Source organism: Budorcas taxicolor, chromosome 11 (genome assembly GCF_023091745.1).
Source record: "Budorcas taxicolor isolate Tak-1 chromosome 11, Takin1.1, whole genome shotgun sequence".
Classification (NCBI taxonomy): domain Eukaryota; kingdom Metazoa; phylum Chordata; class Mammalia; order Artiodactyla; family Bovidae; genus Budorcas; species Budorcas taxicolor.
The window spans coordinates 85303444-85324361 of record NC_068920.1 but is presented as its reverse complement, the minus strand read 5'-3'; the positions used below and the strand labels follow the sequence as shown (position 1 = coordinate 85324361).

The 20918-nt window shown below is 44.2% G+C and overlaps 1 protein-coding gene across 1 annotated transcript in view; it reads left to right on the top strand.

The window, feature by feature from the left end:
* THADA (THADA armadillo repeat containing) overlaps positions 1-20918 on the top strand; it is a 324132-nt gene that overhangs the window by 256678 nt on the left and 46536 nt on the right. Inside the window, exons 31-35 of the mRNA XM_052647551.1 lie at positions 11614-11993; positions 12750-12868; positions 13266-13338; positions 15320-15473; positions 19139-19270. Coding sequence (XP_052503511.1) covers positions 11614-11993; positions 12750-12868; positions 13266-13338; positions 15320-15473; positions 19139-19270 — 858 coding nt within the window. The remainder of the gene's footprint in view (positions 1-11613; positions 11994-12749; positions 12869-13265; positions 13339-15319; positions 15474-19138; positions 19271-20918) is intronic.

The following is a 20918-nucleotide window of genomic DNA, read 5'->3' as shown; positions in this document are numbered from 1 at the left end:
GAATCAAGATTGCCTGGAGAAATATCAATAACCTCAGATATGCAGATGACACCACCCTTATGGCAGAAAGTGAAGAAGAACTAAAGAGCCTCTTGATGAAAGTGAAAGAAGAGAGTGAGAAAGTTGGCTTAAAGCTCAACATTCAGAAAACGAAGATCATGGCATCCAGTCCCATCAATTCATGGCATCCAGTCCCATCACTTCATGGGAAATAGATGGGGAAACAGTGGCTGACTTTATTTTTGGAGGGGCTCCAAAATCACTGCACATGGTGATTGCAGCCATGAAATTAAAAGATGCTTACTCCTTGGAAGAAAAGTTATGACCAACCTAGATAGCATAAAAAGCAGAGACATTACTTTGTCAACAAAGTAAAGTTCGTCTAGCCAAGGCTATGGTTTTTCCAGTAGTCATGTATGGATATGAGAGTTGGACTATAAAGAGGGCTGAGCACCGAAGAATTGATGCGTTTGAACTGTGGTGTTGGAGAAGACTCTTGAGAGTCCCTTGGACTGCAAGGAGATCCAGCCAGTCCATCCTAAAGGAGACCAGTCCTGGGTGTTCATTAGAAGAACTGATGCTGAGGCTGAAACTCTAGTCCTTTGGCCACCTGATGCGAAGAGCTGACTCATTTGAAAAGACCCTGATGCTGGGAAAGATTGTGGGCAGGAGCTGAAGGGGACTACAGAGGATGAGAGGGTTGGATGGCATCACCGACTCAATGGACATGAGTTTGGGTAAACTCTGGGAGTTGGTGATGGACAGGGAGGCCTGACTGGAGTTCATGGGGTCGCCAAGAGTCGAACACAACTCAGCGACTGAACTGAACTGAACTGAACTGAACTGATGCTCTCAGTTCTTTTGGATATTTACCTAAGCACTGCTGTGTGCACAACTGCTGAGCCCATATGCTGCAACTGCTCAAGGCTGAGCACTGCCAAAAAAGTAGCCTCTGCTCACCGCAACTAGAGAAAACTGACACGCAGCAAGGAAGACCCAGCACAGCCAGAGAAAAAAGCAGCTCTGAGCATAGACGTATTTGTGTGGCCATATGTTTTTATCCCTCTTAAGTAAAACCTGGGAAAGGGATTACTATATTATGTAATAAGGATTGTTTAAGTAATAAGAAACTGCCAAACTGTTTACCACTTTGCATTCCCACCAGCAACGTATGAGAGAGGTCCAGTTGTTCTGTATTCTCGTCTAGACTTGGTATTGTCCCTCTTGTTAATTTTAGCCATCTGGTAGATGTATAATGGTGTCTCATTATGACTTTAATTTGCATTTCCCTAGTGACCAGTTGGGCTTCCCTGATGTGCAGAACCCATCTGCCAGTGCAGGAGACATGGGTTTGATCCTTGTGTCAGGATGATCTCCTGGAAAAGGAAATGGAACCCCCCTCCAGTATTCTTGCCTGGGAAATCCCATGGACAGCAGAGCCTGGCAGGCTTACACAGAGTAGTCAAGTCACAAAGAGTAGAACATGACTTAGTGGCTAAACAACAACAACGACCAGTTATACTGAGCATCTTTTCATGTACTGTACTTGCCATGCATATATCTTTTTTGGTGAAGTCTCTATTCAAATGTCTCATGTGTGTCTTTTTTTACTTGTGTTTTTCTTGTTATTGAGTTGGTTCTTTGTTCTGAATATAAGTACTTTATATCGATAAATATTTGTTAAAGACCTTCTATCTGTTGCTTGTCTTTTTACTTGACAATGTTTTTTGAAAAACGACTCTTTTTAATTTTGATTAAATTGTCAGATTTCTCCATGTTTTCTCTGTGTTTTATGCTTTTTGTGCCCTAGTCAAAAAGTTTTTGCCTCTCCAAGGTCACAGCAATGTTCTCTCAGGTTTTCTTTTAAAGTTTGATGTTTAAGGTTTTACATTTAGATCCGTGATCCACTTTGAGCTAATTTTCGTATATGTCATGAGCTAAGGTCGAAGTTCTCTGTTTTATTTTTCCATATGAATATCCAGCTGTTTTGGCTCAGCAGGATCTCTGGGCTCTGGTTCCCCTCTCTGTGCTGGGGTTGTCTCTAGGTAGTAGTCCACAGCAACTGTAAGGCATACCTTGTTTGTTTCCCTCTTTCAGGGAAATATACTACTCATGTCTGATGCTTAAAAACAATAATTTCATACATACATTTGTCTACTCTTCTAGTTGTTTATGGCAAAGGGCAATTTCTGTAGACTTCCATGGGCTAAAGCAGAAATCCTTTCATCACTTTGTTTTGAAACCTCTTAGTTCCTCAGTTGTAAAGTAGGGAGAATAGCCTCAGAGGATTGAAGTGAAGGTCTCATGAAAAAAATTGTTAGAACTCCATGAAAAGGAAAAGTCCAACACTGGAAGAAAAAGAACTGTGAGGAAGTAAAATTGATGGCAGGAACAAAGAAATGAGTGGTCATCTCATCCATAATAGAAGACAGAGCTTCTGCTGGTCCCATGGCCAAGTACACTTACTCCCAGACTCACCTCTATTGCCCGTCCGGCAGAATTTACATAGTTGCTCCCTTTACCTTATTTAATTGCCACATTTCATCTTAAATCGAATTCCCAGTCCAACCAGATTGTTGGATTTGCCAGCTGTCAACTGTACCTTGCAGCATCATTCCCAGAGGAGCTGATGTAACCCATTGGTGCCAGGAACCTCTTCAGTCTTAGAGTCTGTTTCTCCCAGAACGGTAAACTGTAGTGCCGGCAAGGGACTGACTCATGGGCCTAGTCTTTCATTACAGGTGAGACAACAGAGGTAAGCCCCAGTTATTTAAGGGAATCTTCTCAGACAGCTACCAAGCCTCTTAAGGTGGTTTGGCACTATACCTCATTGCCTAAGGCTGGAAGAGAACCCTGAGGTCCTTTGTGGGGAAAAAGGTTAAATTAAATGGGGGTGCTGCAGTCCATGGGGTTGCAAAGAGTCGGACACGATGGAGCGACTGAACTCACTGAAGGTGTGATAAGGAAGTTTCTGATTTCCCAATCTTGTCCTTAGGAGCAATTCGCTGACAAAGAACCCAAAGCAGTGTAGGCTTAGAGGTAATTTTATGTTTGTGCCTTTGGGTTGTCGTGTGTTTATCCGCAAGTATTTCCTGACTTCCTCCCAGTGTTTGGCAGAGCCAGGGATGGGATGGTGGGTGGAGACAAGAAGTGAAAACTGCTGGTCCCACCCAGTGCCTGATGAGCTCATTTTTAGCTGACCCAAATTCCTTCAGAGCTCTTATGGATCCCTGTCTCCCAAACCACAGGGACTCTTCTTCTTTTGTGGGTTGACCGAGAGTCTTCAAATAGTATTCTCAGAAGCACATCCTCCTTCCTCAACAGCAGATAAGGAATTCTTAAAATATGCTTCTAGAATATGCTGGGGCAAGGGAAGTGGGGAATGTTTTCAAAGGGGTGTGTGTCAGTCAGTCCAGTCACCCAGTTGTGTCTAACCCCGTGGACTGCAGCACACCAAGCTTCCCTGTCCTTCACCAACTCCCGGAGCTCACTCACACTCATGTCCATCAAGTCAGCGATGCCATCCAGTCCTTCTTAAAGAAGTAAGGAGCGAGGGAGTACAGAGTAAGGAAATACTTTGTGTCGGGGGCCACACTTAATGCACGTCAGGCATGAGGGGTTCGGAGACCTGGAAACAAAAGCAGGCGAGAAAGAAACAACTAGCACTGTTTCTCTAGACAAAGTTAGTCCCCAAACCCTTCCACCAGGTCATTCTCCATGTTTGTAACTGGAAGGGCCCCTCAGGTCAGAATTGCTGTTTACTGGGAGCGGCAAAGGATTAAATAGAAGAATGGAATTTCCCTTTGATAAGAAGCAGCCAAGATTTATTAAATCAGTTGATTTTTTGTTGTTGAACTGTTGTTGTAGTTCCTATGGTTTCCTTTTCTCTCCAAATATAATTTTTTTTTTAACTGAGAAGTTTCGTAACAGGACATTAACATTCACAGAGTGTACAAGTTATCATCTGTGATTATTTTTAGAACCCGTTTATCAACTGTTCCAGATAAGAACTTTTGTTGGATCTGATTAGAGATCTCTCTGACCAGAGCTACAGTTCTTTGAAACAGAGAAAGCTGCCCATCTCACAATGCCTTATAAGTAAAATCTGCTTCGTATTTCCTCACTCTTTACTTCTTTAAGGAGGGTGGAGATTCTGGGGAAATAGGGGAAATTTCTACAAACTCTTTTTGACCGAATGGTATCAGAGCATTCAGAACTATTACAGTATATGAAAGAGAAATTCATTCATTCAGTCATTCAAGGCAGGGGGAACAGCATGTGAAAGGTCAGGCAGAGTGAAGAACCTTCTGCGGCTCAGTGGCAAGTGACCAGCATAGTGGCACAATCAATCTCATTGTCATTTATGTGGTATCCCCAGTACACTTACTGACTTCCCCCTCTATGGATTCTGACTGCTGCTTATTAGTAGAACTTTGCTGTGATTACTGGGGCTTTAGCTTCTCCTATAACCATCTCAGCTGAGGCCAAGAGAGCTGTCACTTTGGACCCTTACCCTTACTCCCTCCGGCCCTTTTGCTTTCGGCCAGCTCAGCACAAAGCAATGAGGCTATCTTAGTTTGGGACAGTAACAGTGAAGGCTAGGAACTGCATAATATTCAGAAACTCTTAGGTTAAGCACTAGATGAAGGGGTTGGCATATGATTGGCAGCCATGGTGTACAAAAACAAATACCATTAAACACTGGAATTATACACGTTCGGCACAGCAAGATGTTTATGCTGTGAGAAGCATGGATGATCTAAGGTGGTCTGAGGGAGCGGTTCTTAAAGTGTGGTCCTTGCATCATCAGCAGTAGCAGCAGCATCGCCCAGAATTTGTTAGATTGTGATTGGGGGGTGGGAGGGATGGGCTGTCCCAGACCTGATCAGGAGCTCTGGAGGTGAGTGCCCCAAAGTTTGAGACTCTGTGGTCTGAGGTAACAGCACCACCACCCTTCTGGGGATGTGCTCAGTGACTGGAATGTCAGATGAAACTGCCCTCTCTTTTAATTGTTATTTTTCAATCTCTCTCTTTCTCTCTGTTTGCTGAGTACTTAAGAGTTAAATTTACCTAAATTAAATGCTCTTAGGTGAAACTCCACTGTGTCCATAATTATGTGGTAATGATATCACCCACATTGTTTTTCAGAATGTTCTTATTAAAGCTGTTTAGATTATCATGAATTTTTCAGATTATGTTGATTTTTTTTTTTTTTTAAACAAACCTGTACCAGTAGCTCAGAAAATCAGGAATAAATGACCAGCAGGCCTGCCCTTTCAGGCTGTGCTACTCCTCTAGGGAGGAGATAGACTTCCCTAAATAATAAACCAGGATTTGGGAAATAGGATGCTGACCTTGCTCTAGATTGTTGTTCAGTCACCAACTTGTGGCCCATTCTTTGTGCCACATGAACTGCAGCACACCAGGCTTCCCTGTCCTACCCTATCTCCCTGAGTTTGCTCAAACTCGTGTCCATTGAGTCAGTGATGCTCTCAAGCCATCTCATCCTCTGTCATCCCCTTCTTCTCTTGCTCTCTATCTTTCCCAGCATCAGGGTCTTTTCCAGTGAGTCAGCTCGTTGCATCAGGTGGCCAAAGTATTGGAGCGTAAGCCTCAGCACCAGTCCTTCCAGTGAATATTCAAAGTTTGATTTCCTTGAGGATTGACTAGTTTGATCTCCTTGCTGTCCAAGGAACTCTCAAGAGTCTTCTCCGACACCACAATCTTTTTTTTTTTTGCTAAGTCACTTCAGTCGTGTCCGACTCTATGCAACCCCATAGACGGCAGCCCACCAGGCTCCCCCGTCCCTGGGATTCTCCAGGCAAGAACACTGAGGTGGGTTGCCATTTCCTTCTCCAATTCTAAGGCATTCAGCCTTCTTTATGGTCCAACTCTCACATCCATACATGACTACTGGAAAAACCACAGCTTTGACTAAATAGACCTTTGTCAGCAAAGTGATGTCTCTGCTTTTTAATACACTGTCTAGATTTGTCATAGCTTTTCTTCCAAGGAGTCTTTTAATTTCGTGGCTGCAGTCACCCATCTGCAGTGATTTTGGAGCCCAAGAAAATAAAATCTGTCACTGTTTCCACTGTTTCCCCATCTATTTGCCATGAAGTGATGGGACCAGATGCCATGATCATTGTTTTTAGAATGTTAAGCTTTAATGCAGCTTTTTCACTCTCCTCTTTCACCTTCATCAAGAGGCTCTTTAGTTCCTCTTCAGTTTATGCCATTGGAGTGGTGTCGCCTGCATATCTGAGGTTGTTGATATTTCTCGTGGCAGTCTTTATTCCAGCTTGTGAGACATCCAGCCTAGCATTTCATCTGATGTCCCTGATAGCTCAGTTGGTAAAGAATCTGCCTGCAGTGCAATCTCGGTTTGATTTCTGGGTTGGGAGGATCCAATGGAGAAGGGATAGGTGACCCACTCCAGTATTCTTGGGCTTCCCTTGTGGCTCAGCTGGTAAAGAATTCACCTGCAATGGGGGAGACCTGGGTTTGATCTCTGGGTTGGGAAGATCCCCTAGGGAAGGGAAAGGCTACCCACTCCAGTATTCTGGCCTGAAGAATTCCATGGACTGTATAGTCTGTGGGGTCCCAAAGAGTCGAATATGACTGAGAAACTTTCACTTCACTTCACTCACTCTTCATACAAGTTCAATAAGCAGGGTGACGATATTTGGCCTTGAAGTACTCCTTTCCCAATTTTGAACCAATTGGTTGTTCCATGTCTGGTTCTAACTGTTGCTTCTTGTCCTGTACACAGGTTTTTCAGGAAATAGGTAAGGCAGTCTGGTATTCTCATCTCTTGGAAAATCTTCTGCAGTTTGTTGTGATCCACCAGTCAAAGGCTTTAGTATAGTCAGTGAAGCAGAAGTAAATGGTGTTTTGAATTCCCTTGCTTTTTCTATGATCCAGTGGATGCTGGCAATTTGATCTCTGGTTCTAGTTCCCCTCTAGGTAGTGCTGCTTTTAAATCCTCTATTCACAGCCCAGATTGACGTCAGCGCCCTACCTTGGTTGGTTAGGGAATGGCAGCTTTGAAATCCAGTTAATTTAGCAATCAAGTTTCAGACATAACACTGAAATCTACAATTTCCCAAAGAACCAAAACTGCTAAAATAGCACATCTGAGACTCCCACAGGGAATTGTGTGAAGGGAGCACTGTGCTTCTTCTCATGGACACTCTGCTTGCCACCCTGAGGGATCGGCAGAGGCCCTCCGTTCCTCTCTAGGAAACCTCTGTTCAGGTTGGGCTTGCTCTCCAGATGGATCAATCTCAGGAAACTTCCATCACCTTCTCCAAGGCTACAGTTCCCTAATGCTGCTCCCTGGTGATATTTTCACCATAAAACTACAGTGGAATGACAACTAAGCAAATATTTCTTAAAACCACATTTCTCTCAAGAAGTGTCCTTTATAATGACCTTGGAAGTCTATGACTTTTTTGTTGTTCAGATAGCCTTTTTTTTTTTTCATGGAATAATGACAGCTAGTAGATTTTTAAACATCCTTTCTTTACCAAATAAAATGTTGGCAACTTATACCAGCCTGTCACATTGTTTTGATTTTTGACTGGTTCTTGAATTCCAACCTTGGGAATTATTTCTCCATTGAACCAGGACATAGCACAGCAGGAAGGATTGTCTTTCCAAGTGAATCCAGCCATTCAGCCGTTCCTGTGAAGGTTAGAAATATACTTGGTCTAAAGAAGAAAAAAAAAAAAGTTCTTTTCAAAACGGAAATCCTATTGGATGTGTAGAATCAGTCACACATACTTGGGCAACTAAAATGACTACACTGTTGGGAAAATCCAGCTATTCCAAATGAGCAGGGCTGGAAAAAACTCCAATTAACAAGAGTTTACAAAAATCATCTAATTAATGAAAAATCAGATGGGGCCATTAAAGAGGAGGCACTTAACTCTTCCACTGAAACACTTGGCTTTCCAAGAAAGATAGAAAAGAGGCACCCCAAAACCAGCAAAATTGAAATTGCAAGTAGAAAATTTGTCTTCTAGAAAAGAGGGTTGTCAGACCTCAGACTGAAGAACTAAGTGCCATCAAAGTACTAACCTGAGGTTTTTTATGTCCACGAAGCAGTAACTGTGACCCCAGCTGCACAGTGGCATCACTTGGGTCACCTTGAAACCAGGCTCGCCCTAGAGATGGAGTCAAGTGTCCCCTGACATAAGTGTTTTTCTAAAGCTCTCCAGATAAATTTAATATACTTCCCAGGCTGAGAAACCACAGCTCTAGAGAGGAAAGCAACATTGCTGCTTGTATTTCTAATCCCAGCCTCCTGTTCCACCCAGAGGCCCCCTCATTCTGACACAGGCGGAGAGGGTGTTCCTATTTAAAGGGGAGCTCCAGGAGAGCCAAGCCTGGTCTTTCTAATTTCCTACTGCACCCTAGAGGCTTCCCAGGTGCAGCAGGAATGTGGTAAAGAATCCGCCTGCCAATGCAGGAAATGCAAGAGACTCCCGTTCCATCCCTGGGTCGGGAAGATCCCCTGGAGGAGGAAATAGCAACCTGCTCCAGTATTCTTGCCTGGAGAATTCCATGGACAAAGGAGTCTGGTGGACTAGGAGCTGGAACAGAACATGTATATAATGAGCCAGTGTTGAAAGCCTGCCTGTGAGGGACCTTTCTAGAGCTTTTTCATTCTTTTGAATTCTTGGGGATTTCCCCTCCTTTGATATTTTTGTTGATAACAAAGAATGCAGGTGGTGAATTTTCTAGTTCTTCACTATGGTGAAGTACTGGGCTGGATTCAGCTGTGCTCTTTGGAACTGCAGCCCATATCTACCCACTGCCCCCCAAACCCTGTGAACCCCTATGAAAGTCATAGCTTAGGAGTGTGGTTCTCTGCTGGGGGACAGAGCGGAATTACCTGTTGGCTAATTTCAAACCAACCAAATTGGAGTCTACAAAGATGGGATTGGGGCCGTCCGAATCAGAGTCTACAAAGATGGGATCGGGGTATGTGTGGTTTTAATAACTTCTGGTTAAGAGCCATCACCTGAAGACAGTGGTTTTCGAAGTACCTGGCATCAGCAGCAGCATCACCTGGGAACTTGTTGGAAATGCAGATTCCTGGTACCTGCCCCAACCATCCTGGATCAGAAACTTTGGGGGTGAGGCCCAAGCAGTGCTTTGTGGTTTAACAAGCCCTCAGGTGGTTCTGATGTTCACTCAAGTTTGAGAAACTATCCTTTAGGACCCCTCATTGGGTCTTTCTGCAGAACAAAGAATATTTCTAACCAGCGGTTTGGAGAAAGCACCTACATGAATGTCATCTGATAGTTTCCTAGCTTGTCACTCTGACGGAACCTCCCCCGCTGCTCCTCTGTTGACAGGTTAATTCAGTGAAGCATCTGCCTGCCTCTCTTTATCTACTCTCTCCCGGCTCTCCCCCAACAGCAACTGCCCTTTCCTCTTCCAGGCAGGCACCTCTGGGCAGCCTCAGTGCCCATCTTAAATTGTGTTCCCTCCTGAAAGCTCCCCATCGCCTTTTTTTTTTTTTTTTACTTCTTCTAATAGAAAGTAAGTGTACATTGCATTCCTTTTGGTCATTCTTATGGCTTTTGTATTTCCTTTACCTACTATTTCCTATGTGACCGTAGGCAAGTAACTTAACCTCTGTTTCCTGTAAAATACCGAGGAATCATAATAGTGCCTATTTCATTAAATGAGTTAGTACTTATTAAAGTGCTTAGACTAATACTCAACGAGTGTCAACTCTAAGAAGACAAAGATTCAGTTGTGTCCAGCTCTTTGTGACCCCACAGACTATAGCCCATCAGGCTCCTCTGCCATTTCCTTCTCCAGGGGATCTTCCCGACCCACAGTTGAACCTGGGTCTCCCACATTCCAGGCAGATTCTTTACCATCTGAGCCACCAATTCTAAATGTAATTATTATTCATTCATTAAAAGATGGGTATGTGATATTTTATAGTGCCTGGCACATTAATACTCAACAGTTACCAGCCCTTCCCTAGTGATTTTAGGGCACCAAGCATTTTGCCATTTTAGTAGTTGTTTTTATCTGCCCATCAGTTTTGAAGCTTTTTGGCAGCAGGTGAAATACATCTCCCTTTCTCTTCCTTACTTCATCCTTTCTCTCCTCCACGACTGCAGCAGTTGTTCGGCTTGTCTCTTTGCTTCTAATATTGCCCTCTCAGCAATAAAAACAGTTCAGTGAACATGTTCACTTGATCTTGTTGCTTAAAATAACCCCTCAGTGGCATCCCCTTGGCTGCAGAAGAATGTGTAGGTTCCTTCATATGGCCTAGAAGGTTCTCTACATCCTGGCCACATTGCTTCTCTAGTCATTGTGTTCCCCACCTTGAATTCTGTGCTGAGATCAAACTGCCTATCATTCCCCACATGGTCCATTCCATGTTATGCCTTTGAACCTTTGGCGGTTCCAATGCATTTTCCTCTTTCTTCCTCTTTAAGACTTCCACTACTAGATTGGAATCACCTAGTCATTCATTTCTCTTTCTCCAACTAACATACTAAACTAAACTCCCTAGAGGCAGTGTTCTTATTTCACTTAGCACCCAGCACACAGCAAGCAGATAATAAGTATTTGCAATCAGAACTGAGGCTACAAAAAGATCTCGGCGATCTAAAAGGCAAGTTACAAAATTTAACAGGGAGATAAAATTTAACAGGTATCTATTTGGGTTTAAAGCAAATAAACAAAGAAAAGAAGTCTTGATCTGAGTGACTCATCACCGTCAGCAGACCATGTGAAAAAGAAAAGCCTGCAGTTTCAGTTGACTTCATGCTCCACATGAGTCACCGGCGTCATACAACTGCAGCAACCTCGTGTCAGAACAGGGAAAGTAGCAGTCCTACTGCTCAGACCACGAGGGAGCCGTGTTCCCTTCTCTGGGGCCCTGTCTGAAGAGGGGGTGAGGCATGTCCAAAGGAAGGGGGCTCAGAATAGTGAGCGAGGGTGAACCCCATCATCTGGGAACTAGTTGAAGGCAGAAGGACTGTTTCATGTGGAGAACACAGACGGGATACAAGAACTATTCAGATGCCTAAAGGGCTCTCTGGGGACCTGATAATGCAGAATTAGGCCACTCAGTGGAAACTCCAAAAAGAACTTTGTGACAGTTAGATCTACTAAACAGTGAAACAGTCTGTCTCGTGAGCTCCAAGTCCCTGTTGGGTTCCACCAAGAGCCTCTGAGAAAAGGTGCTGTTGAGGGGATCTAACCCCTGCAGGGAGCTTGGACTAGATGTTCTTTTATCCTGCTCAGCTTTGAGACTTGGTGATACAAGAGGTCACGGAGTTTGTATGTATTGGATGTGAGAAAGGTACCAGGAATGCATTTTCTGATACAAATGCCTTCTGTGACCCTGGGGTGGCGCGGAGGGAATTATTTTACCTGAATAGAAAGTACTTCAGGGCCAGAATTCTGAATCGTAGTGGCCTCCTCACTTCATACATGGTTTATATGAAATCTACTCAGGAAGGAGGTCTGGTAGTTCTGCCCAGGGTATCCAGAGCCTTGCATGTTCTCCCATGTCCTTTGTGGACCCCTGAATAAAGTGATCATCTCTTTTAATTTGCCTTTCTGTTTTTTTAGTTCTGGAGCATCTTGGCTTCTGGGAGGAAATCAGAAGGATCATCTCAGGCTCAGAGCTGATAACAGGGTTCCCCTATACCTACACAGTGCCAGGCCTGCCCCAGTATCTCCAGAGCCTCACCAAACTGGCCATTGCTGCAGTGTGGGCAGTAGCGGCCCAGGCTGGAGAGCAGAACAGGGATGTTCCCATCTCCTTCTCTCAGCTGTTGGAGTCTTCCTTCCCTGAAGTGCGCCTGCTCACGCTGGAAGCCCTGCTGGAGAGGTTCTCAACAGCAGCCTCTGCTCTGGGGGAGAAGGGACTGCCGCCCTTACTGTGGAATATGGGAGGGACATTCTTGACATTGGTGCTGAAGGAAAATCACCCAGAATGCCTCTGCAAGGTAAAGTCTTGTGTACTGATGGGTACACTTTCCTCTCCCCACACTCTTTGGCGAGCCCCACTCGAGTAGGAAGGTCATGAGGTGGGACTGGGTGTGGCATCTCCAGGATAGGAAGGAGATTCAGCATCCAAAGGGCAAGGACTCTCTTTGCACAATGCTTGGCGTGGCTTCGTGCCTTAAAGGGCACTAAGAAAAGTGTTTGAGGATAATGGTATTGCCAACAGAGATTAACCAAAGACAGAGATTGAGAGAGTAAGCCACTCAGTGCCCAAGGAGACAGAGCGTTGAAAGTTGGCTGTAGAATGTGCTAACGGGTGAGTCTCTGCTGACATGGCTCTTTAGGGGCAGATGGTGACCTGAAAGCACAATCAGAAGGAGAGGGCACTGGGACTTCCCTGGTGGTCCAGTGGTCAAGCCTGCATGCTTACATGCAAGGGGCATGGGTTCGATCCCTGGCCGGGAGCTAAGATTGCATATGCCTAGTGGTGTGGTCAGAAATTTAAAAAAAAAAATTTTTTTTAAGGAAAGGGCACTGACCTAGGAATATGGCATCTAGCCTCTGATCTCAGTATGCCACTGCTCCCAACTGTCTTGTTCTCTCAAAGCTGTTAACAGGGGAAAAAAGAAGACAGTGGGAGCTTTCTGAAAGCTAGACTTCTTTATCCATACAAGTGATGATTTTATTTAGATTCTGAAGACTTTTTTTCCTGAGGTGTTTGTGTGTTTGTTTGTTTTCCCTGGGTCTGGCTCACATAGATACTGAAAATTCTCCATTGCCTGGACCCCAGTGAGTGGCTCCCTCAGACAGAGCACCGTGTCCATCTCAGCCCAAAGGAGTTCCTGATCTGGACGATGGATATTGCTTCCCATGAAAGGTTTGCCCCAGTGCTCCCTGTGTAAACTCGGTACAACACGTGGTCCTGTCAGTTATTTATGTAATGAACTTGAGCGCAGCCCTGGCCTAAGGACTCAGGTCTTGTATTTCTTTCTAAGTCTCAGGCTATGTTCTCAGCCCAAGCAATAGAATGATGTCAGAGTTTCCCATTAATTACCAAAAGGTAATTGCTTCCAGAAGCATTTGTGTAGCCACGAGGTAGAGACTGTCAGTCTTCACAGCCACATGGAGTACAGACTGTCTGCAAAAACCATATATAATAATTGATTTAACTTATTTTCATAAGTGTATATTTATTGAAGTATAATTGCCTTACAGTACTATATTAATTTCAGGGTGATTTTTTGTTTGGTATGTCTTCTGGCTCACCTTTCTAGGTCTGAAATTCAAAGTGAAGCTCTGAGACTCACCTCCAAAGTGATTGCCCACCACATGCAGACGTGTGACGAGGTAAGGTTGATTCCCCTGTCCTAGGGTCTAGATTCCTGTTCTCTGATTTCCCTGGAAGGTGTCATTAAAAGTAAACCATCCCACAGGCAGAATCTGTGGCACAGTGTGTTCCTTCTATAAGAACATTGTTCATGTTGACTTTTCACTTTGGTTACAACCTGAGAAGGATTCTGTGAGCACCGTGAGTAGCATCTCTCTTCTTTTGTTCTGGGCACATTTGATTAGAGTCCATGAGGGTGACTCTGATCCATTCATGTTATTTGTTAAGATTTCACGTATAAGTGGTATCATATGATATTTGTCTTTCTCTGTCTGACTTACTTCATTAACATAATGCTCTCTAAGTCCATCCATGATGCTACAGATGGCATTAGTTTTCTTTTTCTGGACTGAGTAATATTCCATTGTGTATATACACCACATCTTCTTTATCATGGATAAAGTTGATGGGTACTTAGGTTGCTTCCATGTCCTGCCTCATGTAAATAGTGCTGCTATGCACACTGGGGTGCATGTATCTTTTTGAATTAGAATTTTCTTCTGATATATGTCTAGGAGTGGAATTGTAGTATCAATGGCAGCTCTATTTTTAGTTTTTTAAGGAACCTCCATATTGTTCTGCATAGTGGCCTTACCAATTTACATTCCCACCAACAGTATAAGAGGGTTCCCTTTCCTCCACACCCCCTTCAGCATTTAATATTTGTAGACTTTTTAATGATAGCCATTCTAATTGGTGTGAGGTGATACCTTGTTGTAGTTTCAATTTGCATTTCTCTAATAGTGATATTGAGCATCTTTTCATGTGCCTGTTGGCCATCTGTATGATTCAATTTATATGAAATGTCCAGAACAGACAAATCCATAAAGACAGAAAATAGACTAATGGCTTAGGGGTAGGGGTAGGGGAAGCTGACAGGATGGGGATGATAACTAAAGGATACAGGGCTTCTCTTATTGACTCTGGTGGTGGTGGTACACACATATCTGTGAATGTACTAAAAATCATTGAACTATGTATTTAACAGGGTGAATTGTATGGTATGTATATCTGGATATAGCTGTTACTATAAAGAAACAGCAATAGGGTTTTGTTTAAACAATAATGTTGGTTAGGATGCTGCTTTAAATGTAACAGAGGGGAAAAAATGTAACAAAAACTCAGAAACACAGTGGCTTAAACCAGAAAGAAGCAAATCAAAACAGAGAGTGACTAGACAGTATTGACCCCCCCAGACCCTTCTGCCTTGTTGTTCTGCTGTCCTTAGCGTAGCTTCCATTCTACGGTCCCAGAGAGTTGCAGCAGCTCCTACCACCTTGTCTTCGTTCAACTAGCAGGAAGGAGAAACCCAGGATGTGAGGTTCACACCTGCTTCCTTAAATATGACCTACAATTGCACAGATGCCACTTTTAATGACATCCTGTTAGTCAGAACTTAAACACCTGTTATGCCCAACACAAGGGAGCCTGGGAAATGTAGTCTTCAGCTGACTACCCACATACTGCTAAGTCACTTCAGTCATGTCCGGCTCTGTGTGACCCCATAGACAGCAGCCCACCAGGCTCCCCCGTCTCACATGCCCAGGCAAAAATCTGGGGTTCTATTATTAAAGATAGAGAATCTGGTTTGGGGGACAACAGATATTGACTGCCACAGTCTTCCCCCAAAAGTTTTGTCTTTACCAAAGCTATCAAATGCATCAGTGTTCTAGTAACCTGATTTGCATCCAGAAAGACTCCTGGAACTTGTTCTCTCAAAACAGCAACTCCATATTACTGAAGGATCACATTTCCTTCCCTGGAGTTGTTTTTTTTTCCCTAGTTGGAATGGAAGAGCAGCTAATAAACCTTTCTTCCTTTCTCCTGCGCTGAGAGCTAACTTGCAGATCCAGTGTGGTGTACGCTATGTACTCATCCCTAATTCCGCGTCTGCTCATGTTGCCTTTTCTGAATTAGTGTATGTACACTTTGTACTTTCAGACCAGAGACTTGGTGGCCCCCAACCTGCAGCAGTGGGTTCAGTTGGTTGTCTCTTCCTGTGGAGATCATCTCCCCACAGAGTCCAGGCTGGCTGCTGCTGAAGTTCTTGCCAGCACTGCACCATTTTTCCTCACCAACCCCCAACCCATTCTCGGTAAGTGCACTGAGCTGCTGTCTGGCGGGGGTTGGGGAGGGATGGAGCATCCATTGTACCAAATGCACTAAAAAAAATGTGATAGATGCTCTAGGTTACAAAAGAAGGGAGGATGAAAAATGAAAGATGACAGCATGCACCATACCTTTATATCTTTGAACAATATTCCCATCCTCTCCATTCCTACTCTAATTACTTTTCACCAACAGCTTCCTAACTGGCCTCTTTTCTTTTAGTCTTGTCCCCCAAGCCATTCTCCTTATGCTTCCAAAAGCCCTCTGTGGTCTTTCTGGAATACAGATCTGAGCATTTCCCTCCACTGCCGGAAGCCTTTGAGTGGGTGCCCATTGCCTTCAGGATGAAACCTAAATACTCTTTAGCCTGGCTCAGAAGGCCCTTCCTATTCCATGCCCTGGCCACCTCTCCTTCCTCACCGGCCCCCAGGCCCCACATGTTGTCAGCGGGGAACATTTCTGTAAACAAACTGCTGCTTGACTGACTTATCTTTGTCTTTCAAGACAGCCTAACTCTCACCTTTCTCAGGAAGCCTGTTGCAGTGATCCTGATGAGAAATGAATGGGTCAGAGTGAAGAGTAGCCTTGAGGAAGAGAAAAGGCCAGGCTTGAAGGTACTTAGGAAGTAGACTCAGCAGGACCTGGTGTTGAGGCTACTATAAAGGGGACAGTCAAGGATGACTTCCAGGCTTCTGGCTTAAGTGACTGGAAAGACTGCTAGTTCATTCCACTGGAAGTAGTTCTCAGTTTAAAGCATCTTTGGAATCCCTGGCGGTCCAGTGGTTAAGACTCCATGCTTCCACTACAGGGGCCACGGGTTCTATTCCCGGTGATGGAAGTTTCTGTATGCTGCACAGCATGGCCAAAAAATAAAATAAAAAGGTTTAAGGCATCTTTGGGAAAGAATGGTAGAGATATTTTGAAATCAGACGGATGTACAGTTCCAACTGTATTGTCCACATTCGTGTCTCTTTCGTCGCTGTTACCCCCTATCATTCAAGAGTAATAATTAGGAAAGAGCGTCATATCAATGGAGGTTGAGAAAACCAAGCTTTAGGAAATCCAAAGGAATTGAAAAAGCTTAGGGGTTTTTGTTTTCACTTAAAGATATTTTTTCAGATTGTAGTGTTTTGTTTTTTACTTTTCTTTCTTTAACTTTTTATTTTGTATCGGGGTATAGCTGATTAAGAGACAATGTTGTGATAGTTTCAGGTGAACAAGGAAGGGATTCAACCATTTTGTTTTGTTTTAAACATAGGGTTTCATAAAAGGAAAACTCAGGACCCAGAGCCAAGTCTCAGTACTGACCCTGCCCCTCTCCTGCCATCTTACACTCACATTAACGACACTGGGATTCTCTTCCATCTGTTACTGGAATTCTGTTTACTCCTCCCCCATGCCCAACCCTGGAGAATAAATCATGGTCCCTGCATCCAGGGAGCTTTCAGGATGGTTGTGGAGAAAAGATTTTCAGAATAAAAGAGAGAATTGCTTTTTCAGATGGTGAGTTTCAAATTTTAAGTGTTATCGAAGCTCAGACTAATCAACTGTCTCATGTCCCTGGATCTCTCTGAGGAACAATTGTCTTTGGTATCTTCTTAAATTTTTCTTCTAAGTGACTTTTAGGCATTTTTTTCACACCCACAGGGGACCTTAAAAGGGGAGCTGCTACCATTTTTGTTTAATCATTGGACCCAGAAGAATAAGCACCAAGGTTTATATACTTCGGTGACACTTCTCCAGGGCAGATAATATCATTTTGCAGCACATTTTCTGGGTGACTTTGGCTGTTCTAACCCAAGTTCATATCAGGAAACTGTATATGGAACAATGTAGAATTCCTGAGTGAAATTGAGTCCTGGGCAAAAGCCATTAGTTCAGCATGAATTGCCGGAGCTGGTTAGAGCATTACGGGCAATGAGGAAGGAGGTCCGTGGTAGCTGATGGCCTGCAATAACATGAAAAACGGGTACAGAACTGAGAAGCAAAAGACATAAAAGTGCACGGGGACGAGGGAAGGACAGACCAAAGTTGTTTAAGGAGAAAGAAAAATTGAAATGGACTAAAAAGGAAAGATTGAGGACTTTCAGTGTATAAGAAAATATTAAGAAGGTAAAATTTGAAACCCCGAGAACAAATAGAATGGATAGATTCTTGAGAGAGTAGCATTGACGTATAATACGCTGTGTGTGTGCGTGCTAAGTTGCTTCAGTTGTTCCCAACTGTTTGCGACCCTATGGACTGTAGCCCACCAGCTTCCTCTGTCCATGGGATTCTCCAGGCAAGAATACTGGAGTGGGTAGCCGTCCCCTCCTCCAGGGCATTGTCACAACCCAGGGACTGAACCAGCATCTCTTAAGTCTCTTGCATTGGCAGGCAGGTTCTTTACCACTATCACCATCTGGGAAGCCACATATATATATACTACCATGTGTAAAACAGATAGCTAGGGGAAGCTGCTATATAATATAGTTCAGCTCGGTGCTCTGTGACAACCTAGAGTAGTGGGATGGAGGGGAGGCTCAGGAGGGAGGGGATATATGTGTCCTTAAGCTGATTCATGTTGTTGTACAGCAGAAACACAGTATTATTATAAAGCAATTATCCTCCAGTTAAAACATAAAAATAATAAATAAAAAGAAAAAAAGTGAATGAAGTAATATTCAACTCCAAAAAAAAAAAAAAAAAAGGAAAGACTGAGTAAAATGTAAAGCCAGATTTGTAACAGACCGGAGAGCACAAACCCCAGAGGGAGCCATTGCTATTCTCAGAATGACTGAAGCATTGGTGGCAGTTGTGGACGGATGTGGGAGAGGGTAGGATAAGGAGAGTTGTCAAGGCAGAGTTGGTTCCCCACTAAACAGGCAAGGGATGGTGAGTGGTGGTCTTCTGTGGTGAGCCACCCAACCTGGGCAGCATGCGTCCTTCCTCTGAGGCCCCGCCCCACTTCCCTCCCTCATGCAGCCCACCTCCTTCACACCAGCCCCCGGGACCTTGCCTCTGTGGTGAGTCACAGCCACGCATTCCCAGCCCTGCCTTCTCCTTACCGTGTGTTCTCCACCTGATGTCCATTTCGGTCACTCAGGGGCAGACGCTCTCTGATCCTTCTCTGTGGTCCCCAGCAGCACCAGGCATGTGGACTTAACAGGGTCCCTACCTAGGGGGTGGCAGCGGTCAGGACATGGCCCAGCTTATATGGTGGCTCTTTGCTTTTTTTTTGGTTCTTGCCCCCCCACCCCCACCAAAGCATAATCTTGATTGAAACTTTGCTTTCAGAATTTATAAGCTCAAACAGTCACTCAGATCAACACTTGGCTAGTTTCCCCAAAGCACTCTTGAGGCATAAAGTTTCATTCCTTAGAAATATGAGTCATTGTGGACAGCTAGGCCTGAGTCAGCCAGGCCATACCTTCTCAGGGGGCCTTGCCTAGGGCCAGTTGCCTCCAAAAGCCTTTCCTATTCCAAAGGACATTTCCAAACCTGCCCCCTTAGGGTCCTCACTGTTCCTGTTTTATCTGACTTTCAGGTCTCCCTTCCTTGCAATACCCACAAAAAAAGGAAAAACTCATTCAGTACCGGATTTGAAGCAGTGATTTGTACCAGCCTGTAGATTGCGTCCTAGGTGATCTGAGTTCTTTTTGGCCTTCTTAGGGCTGCAGGATACGCTTGCTCTCTGGAAATGTGTCCTCACCCTCCTGCAGAGTGAAGAGCAAGTCATCCGAGAGGCAGCCACGGGAACTGTGATGACTGCCATGTCACAGGAAAACACTCGCCGGTCAACAGGTACCTCGTTCTTATCTCTCTTCGATGCCTCAGAGCTCTTGGACAGGAGTTGACGCATTTTCTGTGAAGGGCCAGAGACTGAATCTTTTAGGCCATTCAGTCTCTGTCTGAACTCTGCCATTTTAGTGGGAAAGCAGCCTAAGCAATAGGTAAACCAGTGAACATGACTGTGTTCCAATAAGGCTTTGTTTACAAAAGCAGGTGGCTGCCCAGATTTGATGTGCTAGCCACAATTTGCTGACACCTCCTCTAGGACATCATAGAGAAAAACTGCTTTACCTTCTCTTGGTTACATGGTCATCCTTTTTAAATAAGACCAAGTCTGGATTTTTTCTGTGGTCAGATGATCCAGGAATTACAGATCCATCATCTGGTTCCCCCGTGCATTTCAAGTTGATCCTCCTCGTGCCTTGGCTCTTCATCTGGTGGTGACAGGAGGCCGGAGGGAAGTGGAAAGAGGAGCAGCCTAGATGAGTAGTTCTGAGTTCATAACCACTCAGCTCATAATATGAGCTTTTTTAGAGCTCTGGGCCCTGGTTACCTGTATGTGAGGGCAAGTGCTGTGAAAGCAAAAGGGAACTCTAGGCTAAAGACAGAAAATGGACTGCTGGGTAGAAGGGACAGGGCTAAGTGGAATAGAAGCAAGGTCACACCCCTGAGCAAATGGCCATATGGGAAGGTGACTGCTCTGGTAGACTTGGATTCCCTGCATTTGGGGCTAGACTTCAGGAAAGAGCTCTGGGCCAGCCATCCCAAAGGGGAGAAGAACACCATTTTGAGACAAGTAGTCACAAGCGGAGCAAGGAAGTTTACATTAATGGATAGCAGAATGGGAGGGGAAGCAGCCGTATAGTGTTGGTACCTGATTCGGGGTCCCTCATTCCCCTGGGAGCTTCTTCTGGAATGTGTGAACTTCCCCATACCTGAGTCCTCCCTTATAATGGTCTGGTCACTTTTCTCTGCAAATGTAGAGGAAGCTAGTGTGTTAGTAATCTCCCATGATACTACTCAAGTTTAGCCAGGATCAGGACATCCTGATTTACCCTCTCAGTGGGAAAACCTTCAGTTTGGCACTGCAAGCGTTGTGCCAGCAGCCTTCTCCCATCCCTGTCCCAAGCTTTCAGAGTTCCTCATACCCCAAGTTCTGCCATGAATGATTTATTCCTTTTTCCAATTATACATGTTCCTTAGAAGGATACATGGAGCACCCAGCAAGTGCTCAGTGAGCAGTTGGCAGAATGTAATATTCACTAGAATGCTACAGGACCCTCTCACCAAAGATGGCAAAGGTCATTTCATGCTGGAATTCATAAGTGGACTTCTTCTCTCCTAGGGCAAATCTTTAGAGTATTTGCCCTACTACTTTGATTTCTTTCCGAATTTTTCCAAGTTCATTACCATGTTCTCCCTCCTTCTGGTTTTTCTCAAAAAATAGAAATCGGTAATTATATATCCAGTGTCTTTTGCATGTACAGTTCCATATGTGAAAGCCTCAAGGGGTAAGTAATGTAAAAGGTTACTTGTCTTTGTATTCCCCATCTTGATCTATAAAAGAAGATTTGAGGTGCGAAAAAGACAAGAATCTAGAAAGATTAAATGTAGTATGTTACCCTGGACCAGATCTTGTACTAGAGGGGTGAAAAGCCAT